General features: G+C 41.4%; 1 protein-coding gene across 2 annotated transcripts in view; it reads left to right on the top strand.

Moving 5' to 3' along the window:
- Nucleotides 1-27,467, top strand: part of CDKAL1 (CDK5 regulatory subunit associated protein 1 like 1) — a 648,926-nt gene that overhangs the window by 375,894 nt on the left and 245,565 nt on the right. For both annotated transcript variants that reach the window (XM_058667489.1, XM_058667500.1), the window contains exon 9: nt 318-484. In XM_058667489.1, coding sequence (XP_058523472.1) covers nt 318-484 — 167 coding nt within the window. The remainder of the gene's footprint in view (nt 1-317; nt 485-27,467) is intronic.

Raw genomic sequence — 27,467 nt, 5'->3', positions numbered from 1 at the left:
CAGTAGATATGCTCTGAGGTGGGATGAAGCTTTAGACTTGATCAAAGTGCTTCTGAGGAAGCACAGCTGAACCGATTGGCTGTGAATGTTAATCACTTCATAGAATGCACTGATACTTCACAGCAATGTTGTTACTCTTTGGTGTTAATAAAATGGACTTATTAACCCACTGCTACCATGGGATAAGCTGCCTACTCTCTGCAGTTGCATACCCAGACTGACTGCTTAATGATGCTGAGAAATACTGCATCAGAGTGAGCAGCTATGCCACCCGAGACAGTACCTAACAGGTTTGTTCATTATCTCCTTGATTCCAGAGGGCGTCTGTGAGATCTGGCTGACCAGTGAGGACACAGGTGCCTACGGCAGAGATATTGGCACTGACCTCCCCACGCTCTTGTGGAAGCTGGTTGAAGTAATCCCCGAGGGAGCAATGCTGAGACTTGGCATGACAAACCCACCCTATATTTTGGAGCATCTGCAGGTAAGGCAAAGGAGCCACTGACTCAAGACACGGAGCCTAAGCAGGCCTGAGCATGGGCCAGCATCACTGACTCCCCATGTGAGTCATTGCAGACTGCCATGCGGTTGCCTCCAGCTTCTATTGTAGTGCCGCCTGATGGAGAATGGAGACTTTCAGACTGTGGCCAGCCTGTTCGTTTTCTTTCCTTCCTCTTCATTAATGAATGTTGCCTGATTTTTTTTTTTTCGATATTTCCCACCTTAGCTCTTTGCAGCTTTTCCTTTTCATCATAAAAATTTACCTTAGTTTTTCCCTGGTGAACCCTCTCTAGTTCCTGGCTGCTGTCACATAACAGTAATCCTTGCAACTAACAGTCACTGTGTTTTTACCTGAAATATTTTAACCTGTTTGAGGAAGAATACCACACCTTCAGTTAGAGGATGGATTTCAACATCATTCTTTCATCTGGGGATGAATGGTATATGGGAAATCCAGAGTCTGATGTCCATCCACTTGATTCATCTAGGGTCACTGCAAACGAACTAGGAGGTCATTAAACCCATGCTCTCCTTACCCATCAGTGTGCTCATGCTCAAGTGAAAAAGTGAGAGAAATGGACATATGTCCACGTAACTGTGGTACCAGATGACAAGTGGCAGCAGGGAAATGGGGAGCATTTGACTTAGCCATTAAAGCAGTGCTTGGGACAACTGTATCCCATATTAGAGTGCTTGGGTTCAAGTCCTGGCTCTGCTCCCATTCCTGTCACATGCATCCTGGCTGGCAACAGTGATAACTTAACCAGCCGGATCCCTCTCATCCATGTGGAGGACCCAGATTCAGTTCCTGATGCCCAACTCCTGCCTGTCCGACCCCAGCTGTTGCAGGCTTTTGGGGAGTGTACCCGTGAACTACCTTTCCACCTTTTTGTCTGTTCCTGTCTTTCGAAGAAATAAACAGCTGAATAAATTTTTTTAAACAGGGAGCAATGAATAAGGACAAGAGAGCAAGCATTTAGCTTAGAGAGTATCCACTGGTTGCCTGAAGGTCATTTGGGAAACAGAATAGTTACCTCAGACTCTTAGTGACGGACATACAGTCTGTCAAGCGCTGTATAAAATCTGGGGGAAAGTCACTTACTTTAAATCAGTGTGCTCTTTGCAGTATATTTGTGCAGAAGAAAGCTAAATTTTTTTAAAGATTTATTTATTTTTATTGGGAAGTCAGATATACAGAGAGGAGGAGAGACAGAGAGGAAGATCTTCTGTCTGATGATTCACTCCCCAAGCGGCTGCAACAGGTGGAGCTGAGCCAATCTGGAGCCAGGAGACAGGAGGTTCTTCCAGGTCTCCCACACATGTGCAGGGTGCCAAGGCTTTGGGCCGTCCTCAACTGCTTTTCCAGGCCACAAGCAGGGAGCTGGATGGGAAGCAGGGCCGCTGGGATTAGAACCGGTGCCCATATGGGATCCCAGGTGTGCAAGGCAAGGACTTTAACCACTACCCTATCGCTCCGGGCCCAAAAGCTGAAATTTAATGCAGTTTCTGAAATTGATAAATGCAAATATCTAAGCATTTAAAAGATTATTTCTCCCGATTTAAAGTCTGTATTTTTTTTTTTTACCATAGTATATATTTCCCATAAACTTTGTGAAGAGGCCTTAACCATCTGACAATTGAATGGATATTACTGTTGTCATTTTTAAAATTAGCTCTCTATATTATTTTGTTTAATTTTTGTTTAATGACAGAATTTAATAGCCACTTGAATTTCCCATCCCCCTTTGCAAGTTCCCTCCCCTAGCCACTGATTTCCCCTCTAGTTTTACAGTGGGTGTCGTTCATGAACAGTCATAAGTCCATCATGCTGCCTTTGAAGTGTCTCCCGACAGTGTAGGTATGGACAGTGTTGGAGAGTCCAGGGTCCTACTGTCAGGACATCTTCAGCCATTTCACTGGGGGTTCATAGGGGCATACTGCTCTGTTTCCATATCTGTACATATTTGTTTCCACTATACTTCTATTATGCATCCCTTTAAATACAGAGCCAATGTACACAGTCCACAATGGGGAGAAAAATAGCAAACTTTCAAAACATAAAGTTAACGAACATGCAATGAAAATACCCGTGCATCACTAGAGCAGTGAGAGAGTGTCAAGAACCTTCATGTAGGAATAGATGCTAGCGCAGGCCACATTTGTGCTAAAGAGATTACAACAGAAACTAGAACATTGCTACTCATGAGATGTAGCAATAACAGTGATAAAAGGCACATTATCAGTCTCAGGTGTTTAAAAAACCGCCACTGAGTAACCGACACAAGACTGACAAAAAGGAAACACAAAAGTCTCTTGAGAAAAATGATGCCTCTGTGTAATCCGTGAGCCAGTGATGAATTTTACAAGAGAAAAGGAATTATTTGGAATAAACAAAATTGAAATAGAAGACATCAAAACACATGTGATACAGCCAAACAAAGAAAGAGCAGTATGGATCGGATTATTGAAGTTACACTTTCCATGCTGGTTTCCTTATATAAGAAAGAATATATGGTATTTGTTCTTTTGTGATTGACTCATTTCACTGAGCATAATGGTCTCCAGTTGGGACCACCTAGTTGTAAATAATATAGTTTCATGTTGCTGTAATTTGTTGTTGTTGTGGCTGTTCTCATACCAGTTGTTGACCTTGTTTCATGGCTTCTCAGTTATGGAAATGTATAGTGATGGAGTCCTGGGGTCTATCATATACAGACGTGGGGGTATAATGCAACATGCATCCCTGCTTCCAGACGAAGGATGGATTCCCAATGAAACTGTTGGACAGGTGTAGACAATGGGATGCTGGACTGTCTGACACTGTACCAACAATGTCAGGGTACACTGAAATAAGATTGATAGAATTATGATTCCTTATGAAGGACTACACCATTGTAGTAAAATGGGGAAAATCTGTTGAGGGATGGGAGTTTGGGAGGGGAAATCCAAGCTATACGAAATTGTACCACATAATTCAAAATTCAATATAGAAATATATTAAATAATCTCAGATGTTTACAAGCAGTCTCTTATGGATGACCAATTAATGAATCACAAGAAGTTTTTGAGAAAGATATAAATAATTAGAAAGTGTGAAAAGGTAAATTCACAGGAAAAAATAATTGGATTTGATACCACAAAACTGTAAATTGAAACAAACAAACAAAAAAAGCCATTCCCTGAGAAGAACAACAAAACATCCCCTAACCATGTTAGGTAGAGCATCACCAGGGTACAGTCTCTTAAAATTACAGATGAAAGAGAAATGGTTCCAATTTCTTGCTCCTGACACGGGTCTTGATATTGCTGCATGGGCAGTAGTAGGGATTGCAATGCTATTGGGGTTGGAGTGGAGATGGAGCTCTTGCTTGGCGTGCCTAGCACAGCTAAAGCAGCTGCCAATGCCTCTCGGCTACTGATGGGGTCAAAGTCACCAGTCACGGACCTAGGCTGCCTTGCCTCACCCAGCCACCATTACATGCTCAGGGACATGGAGCTCCTGTTTGATGCCTAGTTCTATACTTGGTGAAGTTTTAGTGAACAGCCTCTGCCTTACCAGAAGAACACTTTAGCGATTCTGTGTGGTTCATATCAATCTGATTGTTTACTATGAATATACAGTGAAAGAGACTTAGCAATTTTAGCATTGTTCTTGTTTCCCTTGGTAGGTCATTTTAGTAACTATATGTGATTTATATGTTAAATTTATTGAGTACTTCAGTGTAGGATGATTAAGACTTGCTGTTTACAAATTTGTCATAGTCATGTCCAATTTTATTCAGCACTTTGACTCAACACTTGTAAGATCAACTGAATCTCAACCAAAACAAAATATACCAAGAAGTATGACAGCCATGCTCTGTTTGCAGTAAAGGTGAGACACACATTGTGAACACCAGTGGATGCGGTGAATGTGTGAGCATAAAGGGAAACAGGCCTCACCCATATATGGTTTGTGATAACATGTTAATTTCTTTGAAGTGAAGAAATGGATAGTCCCGTAGTAGCTGGAGTCAGAAGTTCAGATAAGTCCACACAGGAGAAATATTCATGTGTTAACTCTGAATAGACTAACCCAAATACTACTTGAACTAAATTCATCATTTGAGTGGATTACAAGATTTCTCTAGCTAAGGCAGAATGCATAGCAAATCCTCAAGCTCACCACCTAAACCAGTGCCAGTGCTGCCAATCCAGGCAGTCCAAAATAGATGCTGGAGGAGAGGATCTGAAGATGAATGAAACATTCCAAAATACAACATTGTAGTATTATTGGGAGATACCAGATGTCTGGTTCACAGCTGACAAGTGATCGCAAGTTCTACTTTGTCATCATTTATAGTAAGTTTTTGTGTTAAAGGTATGTATGAATCTGGTCTTCCTCCTACATTGCCATCTTAAAACAGGACTTTGTCATCTCTGTCTCTGGATATACCCTTCCCAGTAGTGACTCAATAAATGAATGAAGGAGAGAAGGAATCAAACAGCCTTCTGCTTAAAATGAGTTGTACAGCTTACAGTGTAGCCATATACCTTAAATGTAGACTCTCTGACCAGAAGAGGCCCAGTGCAAGGGCTCAGTGGTAAATCCTCACCTTGAAAGTCCTGGGATCCCAAATGGGAGCCGGTTCGTGTCCCACCTGGTGCACTTTCCATCCAGCTCCCTGCTTGTGACCTGGGAGTGCAGTAGAGAATGATCTACTTTGGAACCCTGAACCTATATCGAACACCCAGAAGAAGTTCCTGGTTCGTGGCTTCCGGTTGGTTCAGCTCCAGCTGTTATGGCTATTTGGGGAGTGACCCAGCAGATGGAGAAACTTTCTGTCCTTCTCTCTGTAAATCTGATGTGAATTTCAATAAAAATAGATAAATCTTTAAAATTAAATCAGGTCATGATGGGGTAAATGAACTTCCCAGATGAGGATCTGACCTTTAGAAAGCCTTCCAGTCCTTTGTACTTCACAGGCAGAGTGGACTGGGCCATTGGACACTCCAATGGGGAGACACCAACCCGAGCTAAGGGGCAAAAGAAAACAAAGGCAAATGGGCACATGGAAGCCATGCCATCTGAACTTCGGAGCCTTTTCACCTCGTTGTCACTTTGACATGACCTTCATTCCTGATGGATTCTCCTCATCCTTATCTGGGTGGCAGAGCCCAGAGCTTGCCACTCCACAGATACAACCTGATTGGCAGAAAAGAAAAGTGAGTCATGTGGCAGGCTCACATGGCTTCTGGTATCTGGAAAGAGAGTGGGAAGGAGCCCAGTGAGGGTGATCTCCAAGCCTAGGAGCCCGTGGGCTTTTCCATTTTCCTCCGACGCATTCAGGCCACTCTATAAAAACGACCTGGCTTATCTAAGGAGTGCTAATCAATAAGAGAAAGAAAAGAGGAGCAGAAAGAAACTAATGACTGTGAAAGAAAGTGGTAGGTTTTTTTTTAAGTGAAGATTTGAAGGATTCTACCTTGAAATGATTGTTCTACTGCGTTTTTGCCCTCGGAGGGTTTCTGGAGAACGCTGTTGATAGAACTCAGCTCTCCTGTGTGTCTGCAAGGTGCATCATGGGGCAGGTTTTCTTTATAGAGCGGTTCACTGGGCTGTTCTCCATCTCCTTCCCTTCGCTTCATTTTCACTTAACAATCGAGATTTTAAAAAAAAAACAAAAACAAAAGGAAAGAAACCTTCACCAGCTTAAAAAAATTCTTGAACAATTTAAAGGGGAAAAAAATTAAAGGAAAATACCCAGACTTTTACCGTATTGTTTAATAGTATGGTGTAGAAAAATAGATGGTTGAGATTTCATTTGATTAAATCTCCCTGGGGATAGAAGATACCTATTACACTTCACATGAGAGGCACTTGTTAAGATTTTATCAAGAACCTAACGTGTGCGGCATGTTATATGGTAGATACTGAATCAATGCATACTAAGTTACAGGGAGGGAGGGGAAAGTCTTTATTCCCAGCAACAGGGAGGCACAAAGTAAAGTGACCTTCTGTAACCTTCAGCATCCCTGGTTTTAACTTATCCCCACTTAAAAACAATATAGGATTCATTGTAATGATGACGTAACTGCCAACATTATCTCAAATGTATATACTGTAGAAACACGCTGGCATTAATCATGACAATGAGCTTATGTAATACTGTATTCAGTTTGGAAAAATAGTGGAAGTGGTAAACCAATAGATTGAACACTTGTTTGAGCTCATCTGCTGGTGCCTCTGCCACTGCCGGCAGGCTGAAGACTGGCTCACTGGCATGATAAGTGCAATCCTCAATAGACTTTCGCCTTTGTAATCCTGGGCTCCTTTCCCCTTAGTGCTCTTGTCAGGCCTCCTGTACAGCCTTCATTATTGCTTGTTATTTTTTTCAGCACTTGGTATTTCTGAAGTTTCCACTTTACTTTTCTCTTCTTCCATACTCACTGTATGTTGGCAGATGGTAGTAACAGTCATGTGAATCAGATGCATTCCTGTTTGCGAGCCCGTCATGTTAACTGGTAGTATTGATCCTGTAGTGGCACGCAAGAGATGGTATTCCTGTGCTTCCTTTGCTGTTGATACTGCTAGTGTCATAACCCTAGCGTGCCCCTCTTTAATCAGCTCTCATTTTATCAAGTGAAATGATTTGGGACCTTGCATACACATTTTTAAATTTATTTTATCCATGGAAGGTGAACAATTTCACATATTTCACAGTAATGATACCTTTCCCCTTCCTCCCTTTTTCCCATGGTTCTTATCCACCTTCCTCTTTTTTTTTTTTTCTGCATTTTTAACTGCATTGCTTAGTTTTGCCATCCTCATGGTAGGCAGTCCGTGTTGAACCATTACTTCCCCCACAAGCTAGTACAAAAGAACCCAAGATGGTATGGTAAGGGCAGTAGTAGTGATGTAACAGCTACTGCCAGTGGCACGTCAGAAGTGACTGGTAGCCTCTTTTCTTTTTGGTTCTGAACAACGATAGCAATAATGGTGAGACCAGTATAATTTGTCAAGTGTTTATGACTTTTAAGACACCATGCTGATTTCTTAAACATCTGTGATAATTTTTCTCCTAACAGCAAGCTAACTGTATGGATATTGTTGTCTTCTTATTGATTGGGTAGCCAAGTATTAGATTAAGTAACTGGTTAAGCCATGTTGCTCGCTAGCTTCTGAAACTGCTTGAGTATAAAGCACTTTTCCCCTTCCTGGGCTGCTCCTGCCTACCTTCTGTGAAGTGTTGCACTTGGTCAGCAGGTCTCTCTCAGTGCTCATTGTGGTGCTCAGTGATTATTAACGTGCATGTCTAACAAAAGCACTGTCATCTGTAGGGAGAGGCTGTCACACTTGTCTTTGCATTTCAGTACCTTTGATAACACACACTCAGTGTGTATTGCATAATGTGACAGCTCTGAGTTTTAGCTTTTTAGCTGTTCCTTGTCTGTGTTATGTAGTTATAAATTGGATACCTTCATATCTATGAAGAGCAGCTAGTTTAGGGAGAGTTAGGGATAACCGGCAAGCATTTTTCTCTATTTTATTTGGAAGACAGTGGCAGAGAGAGGGAGAGGGGAGGAAAGAGGAAAAAACCAGAGCGAGGAAAGTAGGAAAGAGCGCAAGAGAAAGGAAGAGAAATGCTTAGCTCCCCAGATGGTGACTGCCCAAGAGCTGGACCAGGCTGAAATCCGAAGTCAAACTTCTGAGCCATCTATGTACATAGCAGGGACGCAAGCACTTGGGTCGTCTTCCACTGTTCTCACAGGTGCTTTAGCAGAGAGCTAGGTTGGAAGCAGATCATCCTGCACACGAACTGGTACTCTGACGCAGGGTACCAGCATCAAGGGCAGCAGCTCACTTCCTGCACTGCAGTCTTCATCATTTATTTTTCTCTTGAGTCACAGAAATCTCACCTGAGAGTGCATTTTGCTTTATTTGCCCTGTTCAAATGCCACAGAGACAAATGAGCTCATTGTGCAGTTATTAAATTACACTCTTCTTTCTTCTGCTTCTTATAATCTTCATTAGGGAAGTGGGCAGTAGGTTGTTATGGAGAAATTAAAATCAGTTTGTGATGATTATAGTTTTGAGGATTGACTGATAAGAGAAAAATACTGACTCTGAGTGGTAAGGAAAATTGGAGCTGTGTGTTTGTTAGGCTTATCTAAACTCTCCTGGTTCTCCTGGAGTTGTTAATAATTTAAAGCAGCAGTTATTTTACTTCAAGAGTACAGTATGTCTCAACATGATATCAGAGTTTTAATGATCACTTAGGTGCTTATCTCAGAGACAACTAATTTTAGTGCAAATGCTTCTTATTAAGGATATTAAATTTAAATTGTGATTGAAGCAATAAATTGCATGTTAATATCTTCATAAGATATCACTACAAAGCATGGATGCTGATTTTCACATTGATACAACTATTTAGCTTGAATTGATGTATTATGCAGCATTTACGTTTAGGTGTTTTATATTATATGTCATCATGAAGACAGTCACAAGTAGTGATCATTCAGTATCCCCTGTGGTTTTAGTTTGATAGTCTTACTCGATACAGAAAATTGGTTTCCTGCTACCCTTGATTTTTGCATCTTTTCTTCTAGTTAAATAACCTATATCCTAATACAGTTGTAAATTTAGCAAAATCATTGTGTCTGGCAAAGGACAGACTTTTGTTGCTTGGAGTTTTATGATCATTAACAATACCTCAGGTTATGCAGACTTTTGAAAAGACCTCATAGTTCTAAAATAATAGCACATTCAATACTTACTCGTGCTTAATGTTTCATCAAAGCAATAGAGTTTCAAAATTGAACACAGCAAATCATAGGTGGCCTTTATGAATTTTTCCCCTTAGGGTTTATACTTTTCTGAATAAGAGAAATATATGTATATACAGTCTACTGTTGTATCTAAAACATTCCCTTCCTTTTTGACAAATAAGAGGACATGCTAGATGATTTATTTTGAGCAAGGAAATGGAAAATCCTTCTTTTCTGCCATCCACTGATAGTCTTGGAGACATGACCATGTGTGGTTTGACCATACTCTTGGCACCAGCTTATTGCTATTTGTAATCATCAGAACTCTATTTCATTCTTACCATGGCATTTATGAATAAATTTTCAGAGGTCAGTGAATCCCTTGAAAGTGTGGGCAAGATTTGTGCCTCTGAAAAACAGGAGTAAGGGTGGGAGGGAGAAGAAAAGAGTTTTGCCCACTAAGGAAAGTTACCCAGACTCTACCAGGCACTGAATTCTCATAGGTGGCAGCAGGCCCTCAGGAAGTGAAGCTGTGGGTGGAAGAGATGGTTCAGATTTGACTTCCTCCAAGGACAGAGAGATTTCTGATGCATCTTCCAGCTTACCCAACACTGCCTTGCCTGTTGGGCCTGGGCCCAAGCACTAACACAGCTTCAGTAGGGATATTCCGCCAACCAACAGCCTTACCTCTCTGCCCGTCACTGTGTCTCTGCCTCTTCTCTCCCAGGATACTCACTTGTTTTCTTGTCCAGGCTCTAGCCCTGGATTCCAGCCCTGCCACAGAGCCTAAGCTTTTCTTGAACTCAAGGATCCCTCAGAAATGTGTGCATAACTTACTACTAACTGACTGAGCCTCAGTGAGTAGTAAGATGTCTGGGTGATTGAGGACCCAGGAAAGAAATGAGCGCCTAAGTAGATAGACTTGATCTTGGAATAAGTTTTCTCTGGTGCTGCACAATGTTTATAATCCTGTGTATGCTTTCAGAGGGGAAAATAAGCTGTTCTGGGAATGAATATGGATTTCCTTGTGTAATATTGAATATGTCTCCCTTGAGCACAATGGGGGAAATGCCTTACTCCAAAACTCTGTTTTAGCCATCAATAATTTATCAAGAGACCCACTCTCCTCACACCTTAGTTCCAGATTCTGTTACAAGATAGAATGCACAGAGGTTCTTGGCTCAGGGTGGACATGTAAATGGCCAAATCATGTTTAATTATCCTGAAATGCCTTCGTCCATGCTATGGCATAAACTTTGGAGCTTCCCAACTGCTAATACCATTTTCTCCCTTGCAGTTGGCCTAAATTACAGAATACTGTTCATGGAATGTTGTAACTACAGATGTTCATTTCCAAAAGCTGATGTTTTGCTGAGAGAAAAAGAAGAATGTAGGGATAAAATAGTGTTTCAGGGCAATGAGTGAAAATGCTTTAGCAAATCCCTTATACAGAAATGGACATCACAATCAGGTATTTGGATCCATGCGTTTTTTTGCTGTTAACAAAACAGACTTCTATATATTACAAAACAGACTTCTAAAATATATAGTTAAATCTCTTTCATTTGAGCATACTGAAGAAGCTGGTAATTTAAATAGTTCATTTATGGCATTCATTTTAGTGTATATTTCAGTTTACATCGGAGGGCATTAGACAGGGTTATGATTTAATTTGCATCTTAAAAGGTCTTTTACTTTGCCAGTGCCCTGATTCCTTAATTTCACTGGAGTACTTGAGAAGACTTGCATGTCACCTGTCAAAATCAGTACAGTTCAGCCCTCACAGTGAGCCGAATGCAGACTTTGACTTCCTTATTAATTGAGGAAGTCAGTCAGGCTCACACCTCTGGGGAAGGCTGTCTTTACCTTTCCTTGCTCAAGCACACCGCAAGGCTAGCACATAAGGCAAGCAGCATAGTCCCCCTTACTCTTTTCCCTTGATTCTGAAGTCCTTTATTGATTTCTTTGCTCGGATGAGCAAATGAGAAGCTACCTTAGGCACTTGATAATTCAGCTTTTGCTGAAATGAAATCTTCATAGTTTGTATCAGGTGTGTAATAGAATTCTCAGGAGATTCATGGTGTAGAACAGCAAGATCGGTAATGAAGTTAATGGTTCATAGAATAATTGATAGTTGAGGGACATTGCCTATTTATCAGAAAACAAAGTTCATAGCTGTGGTCTGCTTCTGTTTACTTTGACTCTGTTAAATTGTTGATTTCTTTGTTGATCTATCCTTCCCCCACCTGCCCACACACTCATCTTACTTTTCCTACCACCACAGTAATCTACAGGAAAATGTTAAGTTTCCAGAATTTAAGTCCCAAAATGCCGCATTTTCTTTAACAATGAATAATCATTGTGTCCAAAATGGAAAAGTAAATTTTTTTGTGTTATTATTATCATTACAACCGCTGTTACAAACTCATTCGCTTTCATGAATGGTAGCAACAACCAAATAAATTATAATGGGCACAAATGGTCTGTGTGTTTTAGGTTGTCTTTAGCATCAGAAAATTCTGTATGTGAGCCAGAGAAAATCAAGCTGATTGTTTAGATAATACTGACAGCTTTCCAATTGTTCGTTAGTTTGAGGGGGTAAAAAAAAAAATCTGTTCTGTTTCTCTTTATGGCATGTATGCATGGTCTTCACAAAAGGTTGTAAAAGATGCATATTATGAAAAAAGTTATGCAAAAGTTTCATAAATGTTTTTCATGTATAAACTTACTATTAGCTGCTTTTTCCATGGAATTTTGAATTGCTCCCATAAAGAATTGTTTGAGCATGGAAAATATTACAAATAAATTTGTCGGTAGTGTTTGGCAATCCAGAAGTGATCACCAGGGCTGGTGTTGTAAGGCAGTGGACCCTGGTGTTGCAAGAGCACTGGTTCCTGTATTGGCTGCTTCCGTCCAATCCAGCTCCCTGCTAATGCGCTGAGAAGCGGTGGATGATGGCTTGACTCTCCTTTTTTTTTTTTTAAATTTAAGATGATTGTTTTTATTTTTGATTATTTTACGTAGTTGATTAGGGTGCAAAGGGTCAAGGGCTGCAGGAAAGGGAGTGAGACCATTATTTCTACCTTTTCTTTTTCCTCCCTGTATCTAAGGGAAGGAGGGAGAATAATGGGAGAAGCCACATCCAGCCTCCCAACCATCCCAGAGTCCCTGAGGTGGGGCATGCTCCAAGGGTCCTGCTCAAGAGGTTCTGATAGTTCAACAGTTCTGATTTGCTGATGGCTGGACTCTTTAAGTCTACAGCCCTTGTGGGATGCCCAGATGGAGTTCCGGCTTCTGTCTTCAGTCTGGCTGAACCCTGGCCATTTCCGCTATTTTAGGGAATTGACTAGACATTAGCCTTTTAGTTAACTGGATGCAGCACTTTCAGTTTTTGTTTTCTTCACCTTAAAGAAAAAAAAAAAAACTTAATTTGATTGTGGTTCCTCTATTCCTGTGTTACTGCCTTTGTCCTACTTCAGTGACTGGAACAAAGGCTCACAATTTCAGTAGCTTCAAGTAGCAGAGGTTAATTCTCTGAGTTCTGGAGGTGCATGGTCCCAAATCAGGGTATGCACAGGGTCATTTTCCTGGGGGGCTATGAGTGAAATTCTGTTCACTTCCACACTCAGAGCTTCTGGAGGTTCCTGGAGTGCCATGGGGTTTCTTGGCTTGCAGGCATATCACTCTGATCCGCAGCTGCTGGTTCATCTGGCATTCTCTCTGTCTGTCTCTGTGTTGAAATGCTTTCTTGTTATGTATCAGTCACTGGATCGGGCATACCCTAATGCAGTGTGACCTTGGTTCAACTTGGTTATTTCTGTAAATAGTCTATTAACAGATGAAAACATGTTCACTTTAACTTGGGATTAGGACTTCAACACATCTTTTTAGGGGACAGAATTCTACCATAGCAACTTTTTAGTGTACCATCTTGACTCATTTGTTGCTTATTTTTCTATGTAAATGATATGAAATACACAATTGTTGCTTTGGGAATATAATTAATAATTTATAACTATCTAATTGGCATTAATATGACTTAACTACATCAGAATATAAAAACTTTGTTCCAGACTCAGTGCAATGGCCTTGTGGCTAAACCCTTGCCTTGCATGTGCTGGGATTCCACATGGACGCTGGTTCTTATCCCAGCTGCTGCACTTCCCATTCAGCTTCCTGCTTGGGTTTGGGAATGCAGTAGAGGGTGGTGTAAAGCCTTGGGACTTTTCACCCTCATGGGAGAGCTGAAAGAAACTCCTGGCTCCTGGTTTTGGATTCCCTCAGCTCCGGCCATTTTGGCCACTTGGGGGAGTGAAACAGTGGACAGAGGATCTTTCTATCTCCTTCTGTCTGTCTGCCTTTGCAAGAAAATAAACAACAACAATGGGGGTAGCCCCTTTTCTACCCTCTTTCTTTGTATTAGGTTTTTCATAATATAAACTGTCTTTATATACTGTGTGACCATCAAAATAGATTCACATTAGCATTTTATGTAGTTGTCGTTTTAATCAGGTAAGATAAACATGAGAGTTATAAATAAGATACATAGTACTGTTTTTCATGTTTACAAATGCTGTCTTTATTAGTGCTCTTCATGGCTTCATGTAGGTTGGAGTTCCTTCCCAGTGTTCTTTTAAGTGTGAACAACTTAATACTGTTGGGAAAACATTTCTGCCAGCAGTGAATTCTCTGGTTTTTTTGTTGTCTGACAATGTCTTGATTTCTTCATTTTTGAGCAATGGCTTCTCTACTGATAGCAATCTTGGTTGATGTTATGAATTGACTGAAGTAATCCCAGAAATGAGTCAGAGGCAGACTCTGGAAAGCTCCAGAGTCTTTATTCACTGGCTGGTGCCAACCAGTCGACTGTCCCATACCATTGCAAATGTAAGAGGGGAGCAACCCTGATGAACCATGCTCAGGGGTTTTTACGCAGCGATCATCCAATCAACTAAGAGCACTGGCACATGATACAAATCATTCAGTTAACAAAGCTTATGTCAGTGCACAATACAAATCATTCAGTTAACTGTAGTGGTATTAAACAGATAATTAGTTTAAGCATCTTGCTGTCTAAACTGTGTAGTAAGTAGGAGCTGCATCCTGTCTAGAGGCAAACAACTGAACCAAACAGATCCAGACAGATCCTTCCACTTCCATGCACAGAAACCAATTTGGGGCAATTGCCTTACTCCATGAGCTGTAACAGAAGAGCAAGAGCTCATCCTGGAATGGGATGGTTTTTGCAATCAGCACTCTACTTCACATTCCTGGGACTTCCAAGAACCCAAGGTCTTTCTGAGAACCTAAGGCTATAGACACGTCCTGGAAATATCTCAGGGGATCTAGCCTTACTGTTGTCATATTTCATTGTTTGAGCTGTCACTCTCACCACTGGTTTTTAGTCAGAGTCCAGTATTGGACTCGTCCAAGTCTGGACAGTCACAGCTGGCAGAAATGACCGTTTTTACAACTGAGATCTGGTTTTTGGACAAATAAAATGAGAGTTAACTTTTTAAAGATTTATTTATTTTTGTTGCAAAGTCAGATATACAGAGAGGAGGAGAGACAGAGAGGATAGATAGAGCTTCCATCTGCTGTTTCACTCCCCTAGTGGCTGCAATGGCCGGAACTGAGCCAATCCAGAGCCAGGAGCCAGGAGCTTCTTCCAGTTCTCACACGTAGGTGTAAGCTTTGGGTCATCCTCGACTGCTTTCCCAGGCCACAAGCAGGGAGCTGGATGGGAAGCAGGGCCACTGGCACATGAACCATCTCATGCAAGGCAAGGACTTTATCCTCTAGGCTACGTGCTGGGCCCTGGAATGTTTTCAGTTTTGTTTTCCTTTTGAGGTTAATAATCTTGTCTGCTGATACTGAGACCCATGCACATGGGTGGTAGCAGAGGCAGCAATGTCTGTCAGTGTAAGTGCTGTCCACTTTCCCCTCTGAATATCTCAAGGCCTGGATCAGAGCAGTTTACTCAGCCTTTTGGGCAGAGATCCCATGGTCCAGGACTTGCGTCCAGGCTGTTTCTTTTTAATAGCCAGTGCTCCTGCATACCTGACTCTGCTCTGCATGAAGCTGCTCCCATCAGTGTACAATACCTCATCTGGATCAGTTCAAGGCATATCAGTCAACTCTGGGCACAGGCCAGAAAGGGTTTCAATGACACACAGTCATGCACTGAGTTGTCAAGGTAAGTAATCATCATGGAGCAAAGCAGTGAGGTTGAGGGTTGAAGTTACTAGAAATCTTATCCTGGGCTGGTCTGAAAGTAAAGCTTGGTATTGAGTTAGGGAAGCTTTTCTTAGCCAGCTGTCTGGAGAGCTTCCCAGGAGGGCTTCCGCTGAGTGGGGGGGTTACAAGTGGGAGATTGTGACCCAGAACAAACTTCAACTTCTTTTACTAGCCATGGCTACCATCAACCAAAGGCTGGACAGCTATCCTGCAACTACTGGGTCCAGCCTCTGACATATGAGCTACCAGCTGCTGCCATGGCCCTGGGCTCTGAGTTAGAACTACCCTTTTATTTTCTGCCACAAATAATTGAAACGGGTTATATAAACTGGGTAGTGCTGATGCAGGGGCCAATACCAGGGCCTAGCTTAGGGTCTTGAAGGTGGAAACATTTCCGAGAACCCAAGGTTGTGCATACGTCCCAGAAATGATTCAGGAGAGCTAGCCTTATTGTCTCAGATTTTATGGTCTGGACTGGCACCATTGACAAGACTGTCCTCCAATGCTCTGTGTCCTCCCGCTTCCTTCTGGCCCCTGTATTTTCTTTTGAGAAATCAGACATTAATCCTGTTTAGGATTTCTTAATCAGGATTGTTGCTTCTTTCTTCCTGCTATCAGGATTCTCTTTTTGCTTTGACTTTGAACTTTTCAATTGTGGTTTTCATAGGCTTAGATATCTGTGCTTCTCAGTAAAATTTGTAGAGGGCATATCAATTCTCAAATTTTGGGGAGAATTCAGCCATTATTTGTTCCGATGTTCTTTTTATACTCTTTGCTCTCCTTCTGGAATCCCCATTACATATATGTTGGCATGCTTGATGGCTTCCTACAGATTTGTAAGGCTCTGTCAATGTGTATACATTCATTTCTTCTTATATTCTCAGGCCAAATAACCTCATTTGACTCTTCAAGTTCTTACTATTTTTTTCTGCCTGTTCAAATCTTATAGTGAACTTTGTCTTTCAGTTCTTGGATGAATCATACCAAAATTTCTCTCTGGAGATCATTTTAAATAATTTGTTCTCATTATTGATATTGTTTATTTGGTAAGACATCATTCTCTGTTTCTTCCTTTCAATGTGCTTTTAAAATTTCTTTAACCATCAAAATTGCTGATCATTACATTTTATTACTGGACTTTCTCTGGGATACTTTTTATTGAGCATATTTTTTCTTAAGTATATGGGGCCATATTTTCTTATTTGAAAGGGGGGGGATTTTTTGTTTTTTCATATATTTTACAACTTTTTATTGAAATTGGACTTGTAAAATAATATGATTATAGCAGTTCTAGAAATCAGATTCTCCTGCATGCCCATGATGGTTGTGACCCTTGTTTGTATAAAGCCTTTTCTGACCTTACTCTGTGAAGTAAGACTGTACTGTTTTTCATATGAAGACAGTGAGATCCTCTACCAATTTAGCTTAGTGGTCAGCTAATGATATGACCCAATACATTTCTCAGTTTTTGTAAAGGCATGCAGGTATGCCGCAGTGTTCAGCTTGTTAGTTTACAGCTCCACTTACACTTTCATTACCTCCTTGTACAGAAAGGCTCAGATTTATCCAGAGGTGAAGCTTAACTCCTTGTCAGGGTTTGTTTTCTTTTTTTATTATTTTTAAAGAATCACTTATCTTTATTGCAAAGGCAGATATACAGAGAGGAGGAGAGACAGATAGGAAGATCTTCCGTCCGATGATTCACTCCCCAAGTGACCACAATGGCCGGTGCTGTGCCAATCCAGAGCCAGGAGCCAGGTATCTCCTCCAGGTCTCCCATGCGGGTGCAGGGTCCCAAAGCTTTGGACCATCCTCGACTGCTTTCCCAGGCCACAAGCAGGGAGCTGGATGGGAAACCAGGCTGCTGGAATTAGAACTGGTGCCCATATGGGATCCTGGCACATTCAAGGCAAGGACTTTAGCCGCTAGGCCACCATGCCAGGCCCCCTTGTCTGGGTTTTGCTGAGCATTTGCTCAACCGAACACAAGTAGCCCTGTACACTGACTTGGGCTTCTAGGTTCCAAGGAATAGGTAGTGTTTGTCAAAGCCCCCTATGAATATCTCATACCCTAGCTTTTCTTTTTAAGCTTTCTGGTTTGCTTAGTGTTAGCAATTGTAATTCATAGCCGTAGGCAGCTGTGATTTAAACAATCGCTGCTGATTATTTTTGACAAATGCCCTTGGGCAGAAGGCTATTCTCACTGGGTGAATGCCAGGTCATGTGAAATGAGCAAGTTGTGGTTTATTCCATGGCGCTTCCAGGCAGTCAGATAATGGCATTTTTCTGGGAATGGGGTTTTGAAGCATCTCAAACCCTGGTTTGCTGACTCCATTGGTTGCCTGGCTACTGGTTTCTATCATGACTGAAGGCTTCAAGGAAACTCTGAACCCAGAAAGCAGAAGGTGAGAGTAGGGTGCATTGAAAACACGGTGCACTTTATGTGCTTCCTGTGGTCTGCTTGTTTTTCTTGAATAAAGACTCTCCAAGTTGCTATACAGCAACTTTGCAGAGTTCTGAAAAAAGCTGATTTTGGTCAGTAACCTCATTGTTTTGGTAGAAGAGAGGATTTTCAGATGTCTTTAATCCACCACTGCTGTTGACATAAAAATAGTTTGATATATGTTATTAGATATTTGATACTCTTTTGGCCATTGTGCCATTGGTGTTTGAGATTGAATCAGTTTTCTTAATTTTTGATTGCTGTGTCAAAGGTGTCATCCATCACTTATGGTGTCATGGACTCTATTAATGGTTTTGAATTTTATGTCCTTACTAGGTTATTGATTGCCAACAGTCAGTATTGAGTCACCATCACGGGAAGCACATATATGTACAGATTAAAATGTCAAAATGATGTGGTACACATCCACTTTCGTCCATGACTATGAATTGCCTCCTTCCATTTTTTGATACTTTCATGCAAAGCCTCAAAGCGTATATTGTTAAATTCCTATTCTAATGGGTAGTCAAGTTCTAATCATGTGCTTGATGTGCTTGATGCTGTTGGTGCCTCTCTTGGGCTGGATTCCTGGGAGATCTTCGTCTTTCTGACAGATGAAGGGTCTGTCTCAAAGCCATGTTTCATCCTCTGTGTAGTGTCTTAGAAAGCAGAGTGCACCAATCAGGAACCTGTTCATTTGTGTGTTGTTTTACTAAACAAAAATATGGTAAAGTTTAAGTTAATAGTTTAAACTCTAGAATTTTCAGTGCACTGCTAGTGTTATTTTGGGAGTATTCAATTTTGAGAAAGAGACATGTTGAAATCTGCAGTGTAGTGTTTTTCTACCATGGATATAAATACAATCTTTAGTGTGGCTCAGTTCTGTTTCCAGCATTTTGGTAAATCTTTTTGAAATTTTAGTTTTATCTTTTCAACCAAATGAATTATTGTATGGAGAGGTGATGGAAGTTGAGATGTGTTAAATTAGGGTTGGACATTGTGGTGCAGTGAGTTCATCTGCAACTTGGGATGCTTTGAATCCCATATCAAGAGTGCAAATTTCAACTTTTTTTTCCCGACCCAACTTCCTACTAATGCACCATTGGATCATGCACCTAAGATCATGACCATGGACTTGAGCCCCTGCCACCCATATGGGAGATCCAAATGAAGTTATAGGCTCCTAAGTTTATCCTGGTCCAGTTCCAGCTATTGCGGGCAATGCAGACACTTGGAGAGTGAACTAGAAGATGAAAGATCTTTTTTATTTTATTTTATTTTATTTTATTTTATTTTATTTTATTTTAGGATTTGTTTGTTCTTATTGGAAAGTCAGATATACAGAAGGGAGGAGAGACAGAAAGGAAGATCTTCTATCTATTGGTTCACTCCCCAAGTGACTGCAAAAGCCAGACTTGAGCCGATCTGAAGCCAGGAACCAGGAGCTTCTTTTGGGTCTCACACACGGGTGCTTGTGTCCCAAGGCTTTGGGCCATTCTCAAATGTGTTCTCAGGTCAAAAGCAAGGAGCTGGATGGGAAGTGGGGCTGCCAGGATTAGAACCGGTGCCTCTATAGGATCCTGGCACATGCAAGGTGAGAACTTTAGCCGTTAGGCTACCATGCCTGGCCCAGAAGATCTTTCTTTTTGTCTCCCTCCCTCCGTGTGTGTATGTTACTCCACCTTTCCGATAAATAAATGAAACATTTTTTCCAGAAATTTAAATTACAGTCAGTTTTGTCACTAGTCTACAAACTAGTTGAACCTAATCACTCCATTCCCATCTGAGTCATTCCTAAAAGCATAGCCATATTAAAAGGATTGACCTGAGTGAAATAGACTTTTGATTTTCTTTGTGATATCTAATTCTCGGCCTGCTAAAACTCTTTTTAAGCTCATTTTGCTTGATGAGACTTGGAATTTAAGAGAGAAAAAAGCAGCATATCAAATAAGGGCTGAACCACTTTGTAAGCTGTCATTTGGTTTGGAATAATCGTCTCAACACTGGCATTGACTGTTGTGAATCATATTTATGTAACCTTGTGTCAGAAAGCCTCGGAATACAAAAGCTTCTGTTGCTTTGGTGAGCACAGAAAATCACTCCCTGGGCTTGAGTCTTGCACTTACACCCAAGAAGTAAGCATTCTTTTTAAGATAACATGACCCTCCTTTCCTATATTCTGTTTTTCATTCTGTAAGTAACCATATGAAAATGAAATGTATGCAGAAGCATGGCCTGGCCAAACCTGCCATTCAAGGACTGATGGTTCTGCAGATGGCGCTCTTCTTGCCAATGACCTTGGAGAGGAGTGGGGGACCTTCTTGGTGGCTGTGATCTCTGCAACCTCCCGGTCGACCCCCTGGCTGACACTTTATTCCTAGCCCTTACACACTGCACTGGTGCTTGGTGAGCCTTCCTGTTTTTCCCAGGTACATGGGGAAAATGTTCATCCTTTTACACGCTCAATTTTATGTGGAAAAGCCTGTCATTTCGTTTCTAAGATTCTCATTTCCAATTCCTCCAGATTCTTTGGGGGGCATTGGAGGAGGTTTTTAAGTGACAATAAGTTAAACAATAACCTATATATTGATTCATCTTTTACTCTTCCGTCAGCCTAACCCATTTCACCTCCGTTCATTCCTTTAGTTTCAAGTGTATTTCTTCCTTGGACTGTGGGTTATTGATGATTGAATCTCCAGCCCTCACTGCTGCATATACCAGGGGCCTCTTTTCTCTTTCCTTGAGCAAATGAGCTTGGTTTTACATCTCAGTGTTTATAAAAACTGAACTGAGTGTTGCTATTTATCTGCAATCAAGGCTGCTGCTTCATGAAGCCTGGGGTTTGTTCAGAGTTGTACAGAGTACTGGACACATTTTCACATTTCTATGTGTTTTGATGCTTTCAGATACAGCGTAAGGGGGCATATGAGCAGATACCTATATAACGAATACTGGATAGTCAATCAGCAGTGCTTTGTGAGATGCTATATAAATGAAAGACTTTATGTAACAGAATACCACTGTTTAGTGATAGATGAATATTCGTGGAACAAAGAATCCAATTGCATAGAATGCTAAGAACAGTGCCTAGCACACTGTAGGGGCTCAGCAGTTAAAACTCCTGGAGGTAATACTTAATTCTCCCACTCTGTTCCGCTGTTGTACTAAGAACTTAGTCAACCTGGGTCTGCCTGCCTCCTCCTGAGTAGGCCAGAGGAGTGATCTAAAGAACCTTTCTGTAGCACCTCCATGCTCTAGGTAGCCAGATTGGAGCTCCAAACAAGTGTTGCCCGACCATTGACAGAGCAGTAATTAACATTATTGGTGTCAGGATTTGAATAGTGAGTGGGGCCGGCTCAGGAACTGATACTGGAACAGTGTGTGCTGCTTGGCCATTGCCAAGGAATCAGAAGCTCCTCCCTTGTGCCATTCTGCTGCTGACCTATCAGAGGTCAGAGGGCCTCTTCTCTCTGAGGATCACCTTCATCCCCACATGAGGTTGCATGGGTGTTGCCTCCCCATCCTTGCCATTCCTGGCATTGGAGTGCATTATACAAATATAACATTTCTCTGAAAAATAAGGAAACAATGAAAATTATTGTGAGAGGGAGTTTGTAATTTTTGTATTAAATTGCATGCATGGGCCCGGCGCCGTGGCCTAGCGGCTATAGTCCTCGCCTTGAATGCCCCGGGATCCCATATGGGTACTGGTTCTAATCCCGGCAGCTCCACTTCCCATCCAGCTCCCTGCTTGTGGCCTGGGAAAGCAGTCGAGGACGGTCCAAAGCCTTGAGACCCTGCACCCACGTGCTTAGGAGACCTGGAAGAGGTTCCTGGTTCCCAGCTTCAGATCGGCGCAGCACTGGCCATTGCACTGACTTGGGGAGTAAATCATCGGACGGAAGTTCTTCCTCTCTGTTTCTCCTCCTCTCTGTATATCTGACTTTGTAATAAAAATAAACAAATCTTTTAAAAAATAAATTGCACCCACAAATATTTCAAAATATAGAACTTATTTACCTATATAAAAGGATCTTTTATATTAGATATGCCAAGTTTCATGTTTTTTTTTCCCTCATTGGGAATCCCTTGATTGATAGAGCAAAGCAAATTGTGGTATCCAGTCAGTAGGGAGGAGCCTGATGTATGTGAGAGCTGTTGATGAAAATGTGAGATGCTACAGTCACTGTAAGCACAGAGCTGTGCCCGTGTCGCCTGTGTGTCTGCCTCACCTACCGTGGTCCTGCCAACAGTCCCCATCTGGCTCTGTGTTCACCAACAATGGCTGAAGAAAAAACTTTAGAGAAACAAGTGTAGAGTGATGCTGTGTTGTGTAGAAAAATGCTTCATCTTCAAGTGTTTATTGAAGAGTTATTTGTTAATTTGGAAAATAGTTTTGGGGTTAGGTGGGATCTTCTATATATAAGGTTATAATGGCTGCAGGTGGGCCAGGCTGAAGTCAAGAGCCAGGAACTTCATATAAATCAACCACATGGGTGGCAGGAGCCCAATCACTTGGGTCTTAGTTTCCGTTTCCAGGCATGTTTAAAGGAAACCAGATTGGAAGTAGAAGAGTATGGACGTTGGAATTGACCCCCATACAGGGTGCAGGCATTGCAGGTGGTGGATTAACTTGCTGTGCTACAACGCTGTTCTCTGAAATCTTTTACACTGCTGTGTTAGCTAGGGAGTCTGGATAGGAGGCGACATAGTATGGTGACTTTGAACAGTGTCACAGGCCAGAGTAGCATGATCCAAAGCCACTGTGGAGTCCTGCCTTCCGTTAGGTTATGTCTTCCCTCTCTGGGGGAAGAGAGCTGTGTGTCCTGCCCTGCTGTTTGCATCCAGGCCAGAAAGAGGGAATCGGGTGATGGTCATGTGCCCTTGCCCCGAAATAGTCACGTGGCCCTAGGCGGTCGTGGACTAAAGTTCAGGAGTTCTGTTGAGGTAAAGATTGAGGGAGAGAGGGTTTTAGTAGGCAGTGAGCTCAATCTGCCATAGCTTTATGGTGGATAATGAAAATGGAAAGCACATTGTGTTTCTTTTCTGTCATGAAATAAGTAATACTTGGTTGTTCAATGCTTTTTTTTTTTTTTTAAGCTCAAGCTAACTTTTTTTTTAAAGATTTATTTTATTTTCATTATAAAGTCAGATATACAGAGAGGAGAAGAGACAGAGAGGAAGATCTTCTGTCCAATGATTCACTCCCCATGTGAGCGCAATGGACGGTGCTGTGCAGATCCGAAGCCAGGAACCAGAAATTTCTTCTCAGTCTCCCACATGGGTGCAGAGTCCCAAGGCTTTGGGCCGTCCTTGACTGCTTTCTCAGTCCACAAGCAGGGAGTGGAGCAGCCGTGATTAGAACTCGTGCCCATATGGGATCCCGCACATTCAAGATGAGGACTTTAGCCACTAGACCATGGTGCCGGGCTCTCAAGTTCACTTTATTATCTGAGAAATCAGATTGTGTTTGTATAATATGTAACATTAATAGGGAAGAACTTCTGTTTTTATGTTTTTGTTTTGCCCTGAGAGACTGATGCTGTGTTGATAAGGCTTCAATATCAGCTGCATTTTAAAAATAAGGTATTTGGATCGTGGCTCAAAGAGGAAGGCTGTTTTTAGTAACACAATCTAGATATTCATCTTACCTGCTTCTGTTACCTCAAAAATGTCCAGTACTCTATAATCAGAGCTAAGTGGAATATATTAGTTAGTATTAGATGTTTTACGTATCACCATGCCTAGCAAACAATCTGTGAACCCACACTGGAAGTACAGACACTCTCCATCACCTCCGTGTAGTTGGTAGCCTGCATTGTAGACACCAGTACTGAGATTGCTCAGGTTCCATTCTGTTTGGATTTCCCCATCCAAGAGAGATTTTCTTTGTGTATTCCCCTCCAGATCATCTGATCCCTTTGGATTTAGTAGTTTTTTCTTGAAGCTGTCTGCAAGGAGCTCTGATGTGTAATTTATTTTGCTATATATCATACACGACTTCATCAGGCAACTCTGTTGCATATTATTTAGGTTTATTGTTGAGTGCATATGTTTGTTATGTGTGTTTATTATATATTTCATCCATTTGTACTTGAGAAAATGTTAAACAATTACATCAAGATGGTTGTTCTCCAATGTAAATACAAAGCAATTTTTGAATAACAATATTGGAATAGAAACAGTACCATGGACTTAGTCATTTCACAAAATGGACAATGATTTTAGTTTCTGTAAAAAGTTGATAGTGTATCTGTAGATTTACAATCTTACACTTGAAGAATTTCATGAACATGGATAAGATTAATATTTTCTTTTTTTCTTTTTATTTTTTTAAAAGATTTATTTATTCTCATTACAAAGTCAGATATACAGAGAGGAGGAGAAACAGAGAGGAAGATCTTCCAACCGATGATTCACTCCCCAAGTGAGCACAATGGCCGGTGCTATGCCGATCTGAAGCCGGAAAACCAGAAACCTCTTCCGGGTCTCCCATGCAGGTGCAGTGTCCCAAATCTCTGGGCCGTCCTCGACTGCTTTCCCAGGCCACAAGCAGGGAGCTGGATGGGAAGTGGAGCCGCCGGGACCAGAACTGGCACTCATATGGGATCCCGGGGCGTTCAAGGCGAGGACTTTAGCCGCTAGGCCACGCTGCCGGGCCCAAGATTAATATTTTCTATGGAAGGATAAATATCCTGGATTTTATTCCCCTAGGATGTAAGTGTGGACATTTAGCCACGTGTTTAGAATGCCTCTGCCCCCATATGGCTACTTGGGTTCACATTCTTGCCTCCAGCTCCTGACTCCAGCTTCCTGCTAATGCAGACTTGGGAATGTGCTGATGATGGCTCAGATACTTAGCTTGCATCCTGTGTGGGAGATGAGAAGTTGAGGTCTGGCTGGGCTCCTGCCTTCAGTTTGTCCCATTCCAGCCTTTTAGGAGCTGAATTATCGGATGAGAGTTTCTCTCTGTCTCTCTTGCTGTGTCTGTGTGTATGTCTGTATACCTCAGAAAATTTATAAATATATACAGAACCTTCCATCCCATGGATACAGAATATACATTTTTTTAACTGTACATGGCACCTTCTCTAGGATCAACCACATGAGAGGACACAAAACAAGTCTCATGGACTTGAGAAAAATTGAAATCATGCCATGCATTTTAGACCACCACACAATGAAACTAGAGATCAATAAACTAAACACCCCAGGAAATTTGTATACTCTTGGAAGATGAACAAAATGCTTTTGAACAAACAATGGCTTAGAAGAGAAATTAAAGAAGAAATCAAAAAATTTTTTGAAACCAATGAAGACCCAAACACAATATACCAAAACTTGTAAGATACCGCCAAGGCAGTGTTAAGAGGTAGGCTTATCACGGTTGGAGCTTATGTCAAGAAACAAGAAAGAAAACAGATAAATGAGCTCAGTACACACCTGAAGGAACTAGAAAAACAACAGCAAAATAACCCCCAAAACAGAAAACAAGAATTAATCAAAATAAGAGAAGAAATAAACCAAATGGAAAGCAGAACAGCAATACACAAAATCAGTGAATCAGAAAGTTGGTTATTTGAGAAAATAAACAAATTAGACACCCCACTGGCCCGACTGACAAAGAAAAAGCCAGAGAAAACAAGAATTAGTAGTATCAAAGATGAAAAAGGGGACATAACAGACACCATAGCCATACAGAAAATAATTAGAAATCACTGCGAACAACTGTGTGCCAGCAAAACAGAAGACCTCCATGAAATAGATAGATTCCTGGACTCCCACCATTTACCAGAACTTAGTCATGAAGCAACGGAAAACCTAAATCTGTAACAGAGGCAGAGATCAAATCAATAATTAAAATGCTCCCAACAAAGAAAAGCCCAGGCCCAGATGGTTTCACTGCTGAATTCTACAAAGCATTCCAAGCAGAGCTGACCCCAATCCTCTATAAACTCTTCAAAACAACAGAAAGGGAAACAGTTCTTCCGAACTCATTCTGATAGGCCAACATCACCTTAATACAAAAACTGGATAGAGAATAAACACCTAAGGAAAATTGCAGACCAATATTCCTGATGAATATAGACTCTAAGATCTTCAACAAAATACTAGCCAACAGAATACTTCAGACAGATCATTCATCCAGACCAGGTGGGATTCATTCTGGGCATGCAGGGATGGTTCAACATACCTAAAGCTGTAATTGTGATACATCACATCAAAAACCTCAAGAACAAGAATCATGATAGTCTCAATAGATGCAGGAAAAGGTTTGATAATATCAAACACTTCATGCTAAAAGCTCCAAGGTTGGCATAGAAGGAACAGTCCACTACATAATCAAAGCAATATATGAAAAACTCAATGCCAGCATCATACTGAATGGGGAAAGATTGGAAGCCTTCCCACTAAGACCTGGATCCAGACAAGGATGTCCACTATCGCCACTGCTACTTAACATAGTACTATAAGTGCTTGCAAATGCTATTAGACAAGAAAAAGAAATCAAAGGAATTCAAGTTGGAATTGAGGAGGTCAGGCTATTTCTGTTTGTAGATGATATGATTCTGTACATAGGAGAACAGAGACTGCTAGAAATTATACAACAGTTTGGTGAAGTGGCAGGGTACAAAATGAGTGAACAGAAATCAACAGCCATAGTGTATACAAACAACTCCAAGGTGGAAAAAATTAACCAGCATAGTACCCTTCAAAATAACAGAGAAGAAAATGAAATACCTGGAATAAACCAAAAGATGTGGAAGATTTCTATGAAGAAAACTACAAAACAGTAAAAAAAGAAGAATTCAAGAAGTGGAGAAACAGACCATGTTCCTGGATGGTTAGAGTCAGTATCATCAAAATGTTCATATTACCAAAACAATATCTACATTTAATGTGATCCCAATCAAAACACCAAGAACATTCTTCACAGAGCTGGAAAAAATGATACAAAGGTTCATCTGGAAACAAAAAACCACGAATAGCCAGAACCATGCTATTGGGACAACTGGTTGACAGCCTGCAGAAATACCAAGCAAACCCACACCTTTCACCGTACACAAAGATCAAATCTAAATGGATTAAAGATGTAAACTACACCCTGAAATGACTAAGCTTCTGGAAGCAAAAAGTTGGAAATGCTCTGCAAGAGAAGGATGTAGGCACGGACCAAAATAAACAAATGGGTCTACATCAAACTAAGAAACTTCTGTGGGCCCGGCACCATGGCCTAGCAGCTAAAGTCCTCGCCTTGAACGCCCCGGGATCCCATATGGGCACCGGTTCTAATCCCGGCAGCTCCACTTCCCATCCAGCTCCCTGCTTGTGGCCTGGGAAAGCAGTCGAGGATGGCCCAAAGCCTTGGGACCCTGCACCCAAATGGGAGACCCAGAAGAGATTCCAGGTTCCTGGCTTCAGATCGGCGCAGCACTGGCCGTTGCACTCACTTGGGGAGTGAATCATCAGACAGAAGATCTTCCTCTCTGTCTCTCCTCCTGTCTGTATATCTGACTTTGTAATAAAAATAAATA

Source organism: Ochotona princeps, chromosome 1 (assembly GCF_030435755.1).
Source record: "Ochotona princeps isolate mOchPri1 chromosome 1, mOchPri1.hap1, whole genome shotgun sequence".
In the NCBI taxonomy this organism is placed as follows: domain Eukaryota; kingdom Metazoa; phylum Chordata; class Mammalia; order Lagomorpha; family Ochotonidae; genus Ochotona; species Ochotona princeps.
This window is presented reverse-complemented; position numbering and strand designations above follow the sequence as displayed.